The 14882-nt window shown below is 34.8% G+C and overlaps 1 protein-coding gene across 2 annotated transcripts in view; it reads right to left on the reverse strand.

The window, feature by feature from the left end:
- Positions 1-6015: 6015 nt before the first annotated feature.
- The window catches only part of NMD3 (NMD3 ribosome export adaptor), a 29695-nt gene continuing 20828 nt past the window's right edge, over positions 6016-14882 (reverse strand). Inside the window, exons 12-17 of one of the 2 annotated variants that reach the window (XM_025376972.1) lie at positions 12432-12544; positions 11557-11629; positions 9297-9403; positions 8548-8618; positions 7977-8087; positions 6016-6113 (exon numbers count right to left, since the gene is read on the reverse strand). In XM_025376972.1, the coding sequence (XP_025232757.1) occupies positions 6016-6113; positions 7977-8087; positions 8548-8618; positions 9297-9403; positions 11557-11629; positions 12432-12544 (573 nt within the window). Of the gene's footprint in view, positions 6114-6574; positions 8088-8547; positions 8619-9296; positions 9404-11556; positions 11630-12431; positions 12545-14882 lie in introns of those variants that run through there. The other variant, XM_025376973.1, reaches the window with a different exon arrangement.

Consider the following 14882-nt stretch of genomic DNA (forward strand, 5'->3'; position numbering starts at 1 on the left):
CTTAAAACAAGAAAACAACCCAATTTAAAAATGGGCAAAAATCTGAACCGATACATCACCAAGATATACAGGTGGCAAATAAGCATATGAAAAGATATTTATCATCATTTGTCATTGGGGAACTGCAAATGAAAACAGCAATGAGATACTACTGCACACCTATTTGAATGGCTAAAATCTAAAAACAACTGACACTACCAAATGCTGACAAGGATGCAGAGCAACAGGAACTCTCATTCACTGAAGGTGGTAATGCAAAAGGATCCAGTCACTTTGGAAGACAGTTTGGTGGTGTCTTCCAAAGCTAAACAATCTTACTATAAGATCCAGCAATCATGATTCTAGGTGTTTATCCAATTGATTTTAAAACCTAAGTTCACAGAAAAACCTGACCATGAATGTTTATAGCAACTTTATTCATAATCACCAACAGCTGGAAGTACTCAAGATGTCTTTCAATAGATAAATGGATAAGCAAACTATGGTACATCCATACTATAAAATATAATTCAGCAAATAAAAAGAAATGAGCTAAGAAGCCACAAAATACATACAACATTAAAAATGCATTACTAAGTTAAAGAAGCCAGTACGGAAAGCTACATGTTATATGATTTCAATTATACAACATTCTGAAAAAGGCAAAACTACAGAGACAGTAAAATGATTAGTGGTTGCTAAGAGTTTAGGGTTTAGGATGAATAGGAGAAACACAGATGATTTTTAGGGCAGTAAAATTCTATCTAATACTGTAATGCAGATACAAGACATTACCCATCTGTCAAAACCGTAGAAATCTACAACACAAAAAGTAAATTTAAAAAAATCATTTAGGAGGTCAGGTCATCCCAGGAAGAAATGAAGACTATGATAAGACTAACTCTTTTACAAGTATATGAAACAACTGCACTAAAGGGAATGGGGAGAAGGTGCTGACCGAAATAACTCTGGAAATGAGAACAGTCTGTAAGACTAAGGGTGAAAGGGAACTGCACATAAAACATTTGCTGTAGTTAATAAAGTTATTTTTTACAGGATGTAGGTTAATAATTCTCGTACTACTATACTTGTATACTGGAATTTAATAAGTAAATGGATGGCAGATGGTAGAAATCAGGTTTCACACTGTTGGAATGGCAGTTCACAGATAAACAAGGTCAAGTAGCTAGACTGACCCATGCAGTAATTAATTATAATTGGAGACATCAGTATAAATGGATGGCAGATGGTGGAAATCAGGTTTTACACTGTTGGAATGAGAGTTCACAGATAAACAAGGACAGGTAGCTAGACTGACCCATGTAGTAATTAATTATAATTGGAGACATCAGTATGACTTCATGTGTACTTTAATGGAGATATATTTGATACATATAGAAATATTTATAAATATATATAAATACATAGGTTAGTAAAACAGCATTTTTTTTACTCTGTCAGCTGAGAGGAACTAAATGAAACAACCTCTCAGTAGCAGCAAGCATACCTAGCACTTAGATGTTGGTTTCCATAACCATTCTCCAATAAATAAAACCAGAGTTCCTTAAAAAAAATGACCAATTCTAGGGCAATAAATACACAAGATGAGTCTGTAACACCTTATAGTACCAGAATGTAAGGAAATGCTCAAACACACACACATCATAACACAATGATGGGGGTATGTCAAAGGACCATACACCCAAAGGAGACAACTGAAAGAGCTCCCAACGGCCAAAGCTAGAACAATTCGAACAAAACAATTAAAATAGTATCAGATTATAACACCAAGTATAAAATAAATATTCATGACTCCATATGGCTAAACATGACTGAAATAATTAGCAAATTACAAAGAGACAAATCTCCCATCCAGGAGAATTCCAAATAATTTACATAGATATCCCATGCTTAAGGAGGGGCAGTATAACTCACGCCTCTGGGCTGTGCACAGTGACTTCCTTCCAAAGTGTACAGTAAGGAAACGGGGAAAAAAAGAGTAACTTTACAGTGGAGAAACCTGACAAACTCTACCTCAGTCAGGTGATCAAGGTGAACATCAACAGTGAGAAATCATGTTGATAGTAAATACCACTGAAATTATGTCATGAAAATGGCACTTTGCCTTTGCAGTTTTTCTCCCAATAACCTATAACCCCAGTCTTATCATGAGAAAAACATCAAATTCCAATAGCAGAACATCCTATAAAATATCTGAGCAGTATTCCTCAAAACGGTTAAGATCATCAAAAACAAAGGAAATCTGAGAAACTGCCACTACAAAGAGGAGCATAAGGAAACACGACAACTAAACGTAATGTGACACCCTGGATGGGGTCCTGGAAAAGAAAATTAGATAATAACTAAGGAATTCTAAATATATGGACTTTAGTTAGTAATAATGTATCAATATTGGCTCATTAATTATAATGAGCATATAATAATGTTTTATATCATACTGATATAAAATGTTAATAGGGAAAACTGGGTATGGAGTATATGGGGATTCCCTGTAGGGTTTTCTTAATTTTTCTGCTAAATGTAAAACTAAATAGAAAATAATGCCTATTAAAAAAAGAAAAATATCAAAATGTTAACAGTGAATCCCTGTGGTAGGATTATGTGTAATTTCTACATTTGTCTTTATGGTTCTCTATACCACATGAATTTTCCAGAACAAACTCTATGACTCTATGCTGCTCTAAAAGTGTATGCATACAAAATGCAACAAGTAACAAGTCATTTCTCAACTTGTTTAAATACTAAACACTGAAACTGTTTAAAAATTTTAAAAGCAGAAACTATTGAATTACAATTTGTTGCACACTGACTATGCTAAGAATTTTAGCAATCCCTTTTAACAAACTGAAGAAACAGGTGTTCAGAAAGTTTAAGTCATGTAGCTAATAAGTGACAGGTAAGCTGATTCCAAAACATTTTCATTTTCATCATACAGCTCCCAAGAATTGTCTAGCACTTAATAAACTAGTTCTAGTACATACTTTACCTTAGAGTACTTCACAACAACAATGCTGTGAAGCAGGTGATAAAGACCATATTTATGTGAAACTGTGTCAGAAGGAAAATGTCTAACAGGCACCACTGAAGTGCTGACTCCAACAAAAACAAAATAAAATTGCCATCACATAAAACAATACAAGCAACATTGCTACAGAAACGTAGTGGCTGCCCAACCTATTCCAAATAACCTTTAATTACTATAGATCTTGCTTTGTCACCCTGAATCATGTCTTTTCCCTAGACAATAACGCAGTTTTCAAAATGTACCAAGTCAATCAACTAAAGTTCAATTTTCTTATCACATTATTTTGAAGTACAGAAAGATACCTAGACTGATTTCTTGCTGTCATCAAGGCTCACTACCCCACTGATCAAGTTATTTCAACATGTGACAGAACTGATAAGCTGAGAATGCGTAACACTGACATCGGTGTTTTTTTTATGAAGCCATTTCATGATTCCTTAAATCACAGATGACTCAATTCAAACTGCCCTATTTTTAAGTACATTCGTTCCTCATGATGCAAAATAAGCTAAGAGTAATGTGGGGCCTGAACAAGAAAAATTCAAATCCTGCCCAAAAAGTTATATCAGCATATGAACAAGATCAAATACAGAGAAGCACCTGTCAAAAGGACGTAAGCCCCAGCTTGAAGGGGTACCCACTGGCCAATTCTGGAACAATATGAACATCAAAATAAAAAACAAGAAAACCACCAAACTGCTATGGACTGGATGTCTCTTATGAAGAGATAAGAAATACTAGAGAGTTCTCGCTCTGCATGTGAGAGGATGGCAAGAAGACAGCCACGTATGTGCAAACCAGGAAGAGGGCTCTCACCAGAATCTGACCATGCTAGCTAGCACCCTGATCTCAGACTTCCTAGCCTCCAGAACTGTGAAAACGTTTGCTTTCTTATTCAGCTACCTAGTCTATGGTATTCTGTTATAGCAACCCCAACTATAACACAACTCAGTTCTTAAAAATAGATGAAAGATTTGAACAGCCATTTTACTGACGAAAAGCTATACATAACAAGCACATGAAAAGATGTTCAGTATTATTAGCCATTAGGGAAACACAAATTAAAAATCACAAAAAGACACCACCATCCACCTATTAAACTGACAATATCAAAAGATGACAAGGATGCAGAGTAAGTGAAACACTCACACACTGCTGGTGGGAAAGCACAATGGCACAAGCCACTTTTGAAAACAGTTTGACAGGTTTTTGCAAAGTTAAATATAGGATGCAACAATTCCACTCCTGATTATTTACCCAAGTAAAATAAAAACCTGTATAGAAACATTGATAGCAGCTTTACTACTAATCAGCAAATACTAGAAACTCAAACATACCTCAACATAGGAATGAATAAACTGTGATATTGATAATGCAATATTACTCAGAAACAAAAAGGAACGGACTTTGATTTACACAACACCTTAGATGAATCTCAAGTGCACCATGCTGAGTGAAAGAAATCAGACTTAAAAGGCTACATACTGTATGATTTCATTTATATATTTTGAAAAAAGCAAACTATGAAGTTAGAAAACAGATCAGAAATTGCCAGGGTTTAAGGATGTGAGGATTTGAAAACAACAACAACAACAAAAAGACATTTTTTGGGGGTGGATGTGATAGAACTGTTCTATAATTGAACTGTAGTAATTACATGATCTATGTGTTAAAAGCCATGATCTGTACATCAAAGAGAAATTTCACTGTACACTGAAAATACATTTTTAAAAAATCAAGTAAAAATAACTATTGCAAAGGGCAAGATCCCATTGTATTAAAGTAAAAATTCAAGAGTCCACAATGACATCAAAAACAACTGAATAAGCAAATATATGAAAAAAGAGATAGCTCTTCCTTACAACAGAAAACCAACAAATGACCAAGTTTGGGAACTTCTGAACCAATCAACAGCACACGCTTCCTGATACTATGCATTGAGAATTTGGCATCACTCCTGGCATAGTCCTGCCAAAAGGACATAACCTAAAATTAATCATAAGAAAACATCAGACAAACCCAAATTGAGGTCACTCTACAAAACAACTGGCTTGGCCTCTTCAAAAATGTCAATTACATAAAACATTACACTCAGAACTGGTCCAGATTAAAGACTGAAGAGATATGAGAACCTAATACAACACGGAATCTTAGATTTACTATTTTTATGAAGGACTTTATTGAGATTACTGACAACATCTCAATATGGCCTATCAGATAACAGTTTTGTGTCAATGTTAATTTTCTGATAGTGATCACTGCACTGTGATTCGAGAATTCCTTGTTTTTTGGACGGGGGAAATATTTAGAGGATAAAGCAGCATCATATCTGCATTTTACTCTTAAATGGTTGAGGAAAAAATAATTAGTGAGAAGGGGAAAGCAAGCAAATGAGGTAGATTGTTTACATTTGGCAAATCTGGATAAACGGTATCCGGGAATGCTTGCAACCTTTTTGTAAGTCTGAAATTATGGATAAAAATATTTTTAAAAATAAACATTCCTTAGGCTGGAAATAACATACCCAGTTATGTAAGGACTGACTCAATGTGAGCACATTTACTAAAATTAAAGAATCTAGGGGAAACTCTGGTACTAAGTACTGACCAGGGAGGCATTTCCTGGCACACGGCCCAGAGCTTCTGGGTTCTACTAAGGCAAATAATTAGCTTGATGCTGTTAAACATCTCAGTTACACAAGCAACTCTACCCCTGATCTTTTCTTGCTCATCAGTGACTTTTTTTATTGGGGGAGTTGGGGGACAGAGTCTCACTCTGTCGCCCAGGCTAGAGTGCAGTGGCGAGATCTCGACTCACTGCAACCTCTGCCTCCTGGGTTCAAGCGATTCTCCTGCCTCAGTGTCCCGAGTAGCTGGGACTACATGTGTGCACCACCACGCCCGGCTAATTTTTGCATTTTTAGTAGAGATAGGTTTCACTACGTTGGAAAGGCTGGTCTTGAACTCCTGGCCTCAAGTGATCCGCCCTCCTCAGCCTCCCAAAGTGCTGGGATCACAGGCATGAGCCACCGCACCTGGCCCCTCAGTGACTTTTGACTCTAAATCAGCAGCTTCAAGTGCAGATTTGGCTACAAAAAAATAATGACCATACTGACTTGTAAATTAGTTGTATTTATAAATTGGTTATAAATCATGTTCTTGTGCATTTGATTAATACCAGCCTTCCCAAGCCATAACAACTGTGGAACATGATTAAGAATACTGGGTGACCCACAAGCCTCTTGAGTATGGGAACCTTACTACAGTATAGATTTATCAAGGTTATTTAACTTTGTGCAAGCTCTTGGATGAGTTTTTCTCCTAGCTACATTCGTTTGCCTGTCATAGTCTTTCAACCGAAAAATTTCAATACTTAGTAGAGCATCAAAATGAGTAAGACTAAATAAGACTCAATAAGGTTAGTGGGAAACTATATTTTTCAGTGGGAAGATTATAAAAGTACTCAAATAACATTAACAATTCTACTCTGGAAAACTGCATGCTTTCTCATGTAAATATGACAACGATGCAACCATTTCAAACACACGAAAAAGGGCAAGGATGGCTTTATTTTCATGCTTTAAAATATCTTGACATGGAAGATGTAAACACAGACCACCAATGAGAACCTGCTTTGGTCAATCTTACCTTTCAAGAACTAGGACAAGCCTTTCCTACTAGGCCACCACCAAAGACAGCATATGGCTTTTAGATCCACAATTTTAACAAAATATGCAGACAGAAAAGAAGCCACTATAGAAAACTTAGGCCTTTATTCATAATTTCAAAATTGGAAAGTCCAGTATTAAAAAAAAGAAAAATGTTTCACACAGTGGCACTTGCTCAATCTCTTTATTTAATGGCACACACAGAATAAATGAATTAGCTCTTAGTTGTGGCATACTTAGTAAGTCTGATCTTACTTATAGAAATAGGATCTTAATAATTCATTCTCAGAATACTTTAAAACCTAAGCCAGTTTGTCTTTCAAGGATGTGGAAAGCATTCCTCATTCAAATCTGATTAATAATGGTTTTATAAAGTATGTACCTCATTTTTATTAGTCATTATCTTCATGCTGGATTCTAATATTCTTTTTGATGGTGATGTGTTCAATGACAGAAATTTATAGAGAGAAAATTCCTTCTCAATTTATAAACAAAAATTTTAAAAGCAGCATTTTTGATGTGGTAGGAATATATTTATATGAGAAAAGCAGCTACTACCCTAAACTGGCAAAAATAACAAAAGAACAAATTGTTATTTAACCTTTAAATAATGAGTCTCTATTTGCTATAAATCTACAGACATTTTAAATGTATTTCCTCCTACTGCAATAAAAATTAAGGTAACTCTCTAACAGCTTTTGAAGAGTTAACTTCGTAAGGAAATAAAAAAGATTGACTTGCCTCCTGAATGTCCAGTGATAAACTGAACCCTAATTTTCCTATCTTAAGAACATAAAAATGATGTAAAGTGGATCAAAGTATGTACCAAGTTAATATTAAAAATGCTTCTTCATATGGTTTTTTACTAAAGTAATCAATGTAAAAATAATGTAAAAATGTGTTTTTGCTTGAATATTTAGTGAATGTTCAAGGAATCACAATTTTTGAGCTTTTACATCCAGAGTACTATACTATGTGAAAATACTACAGTGCCTCATATAAAAAAGCACAGTGATAAAATTCCACATGTAAAATAGCCTAAATATCAATAGTAATTACATTCTCCATAATCTTTTATTATCTAAAACTTCAAAGTCATCCATCTTTTTCAGTGGTTTGAGTGAGCACTCAAAACAATCATGTTTATTCAGGTTTAAAACTAAATTTCTCCTCTTGAAATCTGGAGGCATAGAGAGTAGACACTTAAGGTAATTTTGTCCAACTTCTTAAGCCCATGTATGTGGAAACAGTCTACAACATCTCATTATGTCATCATTGATGCACCTTCTTCACCAGTGGCATCTTGGGAAATGTGAAGGTCTTCGAGCATCTCAGCCAGACTAATTCGAGGTGCTCCTTCATCATCTGTGTCACTTTCCACAGGGATGGTTGAATCTAAAAAAAAATACAAAGAGAATAAAATAAATACAAAGTATTTATATGTATACAAAGTATTAAATAAGTATATTTGAAAATATACAAATATCTACCATTACCATTATTATGTAACTATATTGTATCAGAAGCTCTTGTCTCTTACAGCAGTCATTCAAATTATATTCACTGAACAAATGAACTGAATAACTGTATGAATATACTTCCACCACTATAGGAGTGAGCAACTTAAGCGATCAGGCTAGAATGCAAATAATATTAACTGTAATATACAAAACAGTATTTTATAAAGTTTTATTTATTGTTTTGCAAGTTTTTTTTCTGTAGAAGTCTGACTAGAGTAGTTGAAAAAACAATTGAAGACATTTATGAGAATCAAAGCTTAAGATACCAAAATATTCACACTAGGAAGTATACTTATATACAGAACAAATGACTTAAACACTCCTAGAACACCAACCTCTGTAAATGTTGACATTTTTTCTAATTGCCTCATCTTCTTCAAGATCTTCAAGAAAATCTTGGTATTGCCTTTAAATAAACATTTAAATATTTCATCAGCAAAAATATACAGTTACATTTTCTTCATTTTAAGGACTATGTAGACATACTGCTGTTTCCCACTCACATTTCATGATACAATTTTATATAAACTCATTTTTTTTAGACATTGGCATCTTCATCAGTAAAGCCACTTTTTGAATCATTCAATAAACTGTTTTAGAACATTGTCTTCATTTCTGCTTAAATTATTTGAGAAATAACACACTTGGCATCAATGAGCTGTTTCCTTTTTATCTCAAGCTAGAAGTACTCATCTGCTATTTGTGATATTCATAATGTAATTATTTGTTATAAAGTCATGTGCCACATACTCTATGATGTTCACACAACAAAATCACCTAATGATGCATTTCTCAGAAGGTATGCCCACTGTTAAGCAAAGTATGACTATATTTTAACTTTTCAAATGAATTCTTTACATTAACACTACAATTATTAGGTCATAAACCAGGAGATAATTACTAAATCTGTGTTAAATGTCTTTACATCATCTTATACTGATTCCATTAATACCTTGATAAGAATCCAAGATTATAATAGTGTGCAAGGATCAATTATGTGATGCCTATTTCTTTACAACATAAAAAGTATTTATCATAAATATTTCCTTTGAGACAACATAAGAGATTTAAAGAAAAGCGAGACCTCTCATCATCTGTATCCATGTTTTCTCTCTCTCTCGCAAGCTCTTTCAATTTCCAGTTTCTACGACGCTGACGTTTGGTCCGGTCATAGCTCTTCTTGATTAATACCTGCAAGATAAATACTTGTAAAGTTATAAAGAATGGGAACTATACAGTGAGGCCACAAAATTCAGTAAAGCTAAAAAATGACCAAACTAATGACAGTGGTTACACCTCAGGAGAAAGGGGAAGGGATGTTGAGGCAGTGTCAATAGAAAAATTTTAAAATTTTTCTCCATGTATTTTAACTTTTTATGAGAATGGATTCAAGCATTATTTGTATAATTGTTAAAATTTACTAAAGGTTTTCAGTGATTGAATACTATTTTTCTTAATAACAAAAACTGCAGTTTTCTTTTAACTCAAACTTCAGCTTTCAGCTACCATTCATATAAATCATTCTGAATATCACAAGTAGATACTTTTTCTTTCTCTTATTCTCACCAATAAGCATTTACAAAACTATATATAACTTTCACAACGTATCTTAGAATGCTTATAGAATGAAAATAATTTTACAAAACACAAAATCTTGTAAGATTGCCATGATCTCCTCTCATGACCTTGTTAGAAATACCTATTTAGACTTACACTCCAACCATGCTGTTATTCCTAATTTATCAACTAATAAAAGCACAACTGGGCAGGTGGTCGGAGTCCTTGATTTGTCATGGCTCTTTTTTTTTTTTGCTCACTGCTAAAGATATCAATGTTTATTCTAAAAGATTAAGCAAGTATAGAAGACAGGGTCTTTCACACTAATTTCATTCACTGTTTCTCATGATCCTTAACCTCATCATGTTAGAACAGATTTTTCAGAATTAATAGTCTTTTTCGAAGACTTGATACTGTGAAGATTATTTTTCACTGACATTTTATTCAGCTTTGAATAACAGCCTTAACTCTAAATGCCTTCTTAACTGAACAATATATGTGAAACGAAGTGAGCCTAATAAAAATGAACCTGAATAAATGCTAAATGTCACCATTTTTAGCTGCAAATTTATTTATTTATCTTTTGGAGATGGAGTCTCGCTCTGTCGCCCAGGCTGGAGTGCAGTGGCGTGATCTTGGCTCACTGCAACCTCTACCTCCCAAGTTCAAGCAATTCTTCTGCCTCAGCCTCCTAAGTAGCTGGGACTACAGGTGCATGCTACCATGCCCAGCTAATTTTTTATATTTTAAAAGATGGGGTTTTACTGTGTTGTCCAGGCTGGTCTCAAACTCCTGAGCTCAAGCAATCTGCCCACCTCAGCCTCCCAGAGTGCTAGGATTACAGGCGTGAGCCACCGCACCCGGCTAAATTTATTTTTGCTCTACAGATAATATCAGGTATTTTGAGAGAGAATGCAAATGTGATTAGAAGAGGAACAAAAAATCACAATAAATCTTGGATTTACCCCACCAAGAAAAATTATTTAAAATGAAACCAGGCATGATAGGTGACACCTGTAATTCCACCTACTTGAGAGGCTGAGGTCAGAGGATCACTTGAAGCCAGGAGTTCCAGACCAGCCTGAGCAACACAACAAGATCCCGTCTCTACAAAACATTTTTTAAACATTAGCTGGGAGTGGTGGCATGTGCCTGTAGTCTCAGCTACTCAGGAGGCTGAGGTGGGAGGATTACTTGAGCTCAGAAGTTTGAGCTGCAGTGAGTGACGATCATGACTGCATGCAAGCCTGGGCAATAAAGCAAGACTCCCGTTTCTTTCTTTCTTTCTTTCTTTTTTTTTTTTTTTTTGAGACAGAGTTCTGTTCTTGTTGCCCAGGCTGGAGTGCAATGGCACAATCTCAGCTTACTGCAACCTCCGCCTCTGCCTCCCGGGTTCAGGTGATTCTCCTGCCTCAGCCTCCCAAGTAGCTGGGATTACCAGCATGCACCACCATGCCCAGCTAATTTTTTTGTATTTTTAATAGAGGCAGGGTTTCTCCATGTTGGTCAGGCTGGTCTCGAACTCCCGACCTCAGGTGATCCACCTGCCTAGGCCTCCCAAAGTGCTGGGATTACAGCCTTGAGCCACCACACCCAGCCTTCCGTTTCTTTAAGGAAAAAAAAAAAAAAAAAGACTTTTGCTATTATACCTTATCTGCAGTTTCAGAAATCTCTAAATTGATTTGTTATTTTCAAAAGTGTGAATGAACTCCTACCTACCTCGTACCCCTAAGAGTTACATTCATCCTCTTTAACACAGGAAAAAAGGGAAAAATCTAAAGCCTTACCACATCTGGAACTCTATCTGAGTTCATTTTGTTGACATGCTCATCATTTAAGTTACAATTGGCCAAATCAAACCTGAAATGTAAACAATGAAAAACTCAGTGACCATTTACCCTTTGTGTGTAACTTTTTATTTTATGGATATCACCTAAAACTTCCTAAAAATCAAACATTTAATACGCTTCCCACTTTAAAAGTTCTGTCATTTATTACACAATGAACATGCTTCTGTAGATGCTGGTAAAGATAATAAGGAACTCCAAGTTTCATTTATAATCAATTATTGTCCACCTTGCCATACATCTGTAAAAGCAAAACAGACTTACATATCAGTCCAACTTTAGAACTCAATTAGATGCTTCCTTCTAGTTTATTTTAAACAAAACAGAAAAAAACTTCATTCTCTGGTAAAAGAAACTGAAATCCTAAAAGCAAAAGTAATATTTGAGGATTTAATCAGACACTCACTGATAAGCTCTGATTCAGAAAGAACTGATGTATGCCTTTACAAGCCTTTGTATAAATAGTTGCCATATCTTAAAAGTGAGTTACCTGATCAGTAGCAAATGCACAATAAAAAACAACCCAATCTGCAAAAGCAGCTCTAAATATGGATATAACCACATAACTTCAAGGTTCAATTAACAAAATATTAGAACAAATTACTCTTTAAGATTATAACCAAAATGGAGTAACTATGGGCTTCTGTCCAACCCGCAGTTTAATTTAGTTATCAACAATAAAATGAGTTATAAGGTTCCTAAGAACCCTTCGATCTTTTTAGAGTAAGCAATGTTAGTATTTTAGGTAGTTTTGCTGGTTCCCAAAGGAAATTTGCAATCCCACTTGGCAGTTTAAAATATGAAATAATACAAACCCTAACACCAGGTCTCCGGGATTTAGAAGATGTCCCAAATGAGTACGACAAAAATACTGTTTATCTGTATTCATTTCAGATGTCTTCTGTACCCAGACTTCCCCGAGGGCATGCTTAAGAGGAAAGAAAATGTACTCTTCAATAATCTAAACGTAACTCTAAAAGCATCTCAGAGAAAAGTTAAATACAATATTGATTTTTGGTTTTCTAATTTTTAAAGACAGAAATTTTTTTTTTATTTTTCTGATACGTGAAACACAGTCAAAATTAACAAATTACTGAATCATGAGTACAGACAGACTCACAAGCAATTCATAAAAATAAATCATTGACTTTTTCTAAGATTTTATTCAAGACTTTCATGAAACATTAACAATTTCCCTAAAAATGTATATATATGTAGAATTTTGAAAAGAAATGTCTTCACAGGAAGATGGGCCAATATAGGCAGAGTGAACAAAATAAGTGAAAAGGTAGGGGAATCTTAAAGCAAGAAAGTATTCCAAGCAAACTCTTTCTTGACACAAGGGTTCAGACAAGACAGCCTAGAAATCCTAGTAGTAAACCACTAGAGAAGCCAAATCTTTATCGAATTAGTTTTTAAAGTATCTACTAGTGTAGAGTACAATCATTCATATATATATATATACACACATATTGCAGAAACAACATCCCAATTTTTAAACTAGAAAACTATTAATTACCTTTCCAACTAAAGTGAGATCAAGAGCAAAATACTAACAGTTTTAAATAAAATTAAGGAATCTCAAAATAAAGTTATGAAAAGAATCAGTATTTCTTATTGCAGTTGGTCAAAGAAAAAGAAATAAAAAAAAAAAAAAGAAGAAATAGAGTGGAAGGAGAAACTGAAATAAAAGACAAGTCTCAAACTTAAGAACTGCAAAAGAAAAGTCAATTAATAGGGAAACTAAATTTTATTTAACAGGATTTACTTTCTAAATATTAGACTTCTTCTACTTGTAAGAAATTTATTAACCTCTTCTAGCTGTCTTTTAAAAACCAAGAAAATATAACATCTAGTTTTCTGTCTGCCTGAGGGGAAGTGGTACTCTACATTTATTATAAATGAAAAGTTTGCCCTTAAGTATATTACCTTAATTTTTAAATAAAATGCAGAAAGTCATCTGTCTTCCATTTCCATTGATTTTCCCCAAATTATCACAAGTTATTTTTGTCTCAAGAAGCATTATTAGCTCGCGCACGCACACACACACACGCTTATCCTGGGAGTCTCTAGATACTATTTCACACTAAAAGAAGCCAGACTTTCATCTTTGAAGAAACATTTGATTTCAGATATGGGTTAGAAACCATACATGTGATTTTGGAACACCTGAATGCTGTGTTGTGCCAGAAATCAAGGATGCTTTCAAAGACTAGGAAAGTTATGTCAAAACAACAATAGGAACCATTCTGAGGGGGCTCCCATTGAAAAAATTTGGGGCAATATGAGGATTTTTAAAAAAAGAAAGTCCAGGCACTCATGTTCATGCCTATAAGGGAGGCAGGAGGATTGTTTGAAACCAGCCTGAAAAAACAGTGAGACCGACTCTACAAAAAATTAAAAAATAGAAATTAGACAGGTATGACAGCATGCTGAGGTGTGAGGTGGTAGGATCACTGGAGCACACAAGCTCAAGGTCCCAATGACCTATGATCATACCATTGAACTCCAGCTCTGAGAGAAAGAGTGAGACCTTGTGTCTTTAAAAAAAAAAAAAAAAGGAAAAGAAAAGACGAAGGGAGAGGAGGGGAGAAGAAGAAAACAAAAGAAAATACAGTAAATATATAATACTTATACTTCATGAGATCATAATGATAGTCACAGAGACACCACCTGTATGTGTAAGCTAATATTCACCACTGGAAATGACTCCTAGATCAACTCTTTACTCTAAAAATATTTACTAAAAGAATTAATAATTTATGCATAGGCCAGAGGAGGTGGCTCATGCCTGTAATCCCAACACTTTGGGAGGCCAAGGAAGGAGGACTGCTTGAGCTCAGGAGTTTGAGACCAGCCTGAGTAACATGGAGACCCCATCTCTACAAAGAAATTAAAAAATTAGCTAATTTTTTATTACCTGGGCATGGTGGCACATACTTGTGGTCTCAGCTACTTACAAGGCTGAGGGAGGAGGATCACTTGAGCCCAGAGGCTGAGGGAGGAGGATCACTTGAGCCCAGGAGTTTGAGGCTACATCGAGTTATGAAGCCACACTGCACTCCAGCCGAAACAACATGGCAAGATCATAATTAATTAAAAGAATGCATGCAGATGAGCATTTCAGGAATGCTACATAGCCCCTAGTTAATAATGAAAAGCTCTTCTTTAAGAATGACAGCTAATAAATGTAGAATACAAATAGAAAATGCACGATTCTGTAACCCTAAATAAAATAATTAATTTACGGGCAAGAATTATCAACA

The sequence above is a fragment of the Theropithecus gelada genome, chromosome 2 (assembly GCF_003255815.1).
Source record: "Theropithecus gelada isolate Dixy chromosome 2, Tgel_1.0, whole genome shotgun sequence".
NCBI lineage: Eukaryota > Metazoa > Chordata > Mammalia > Primates > Cercopithecidae > Theropithecus > Theropithecus gelada.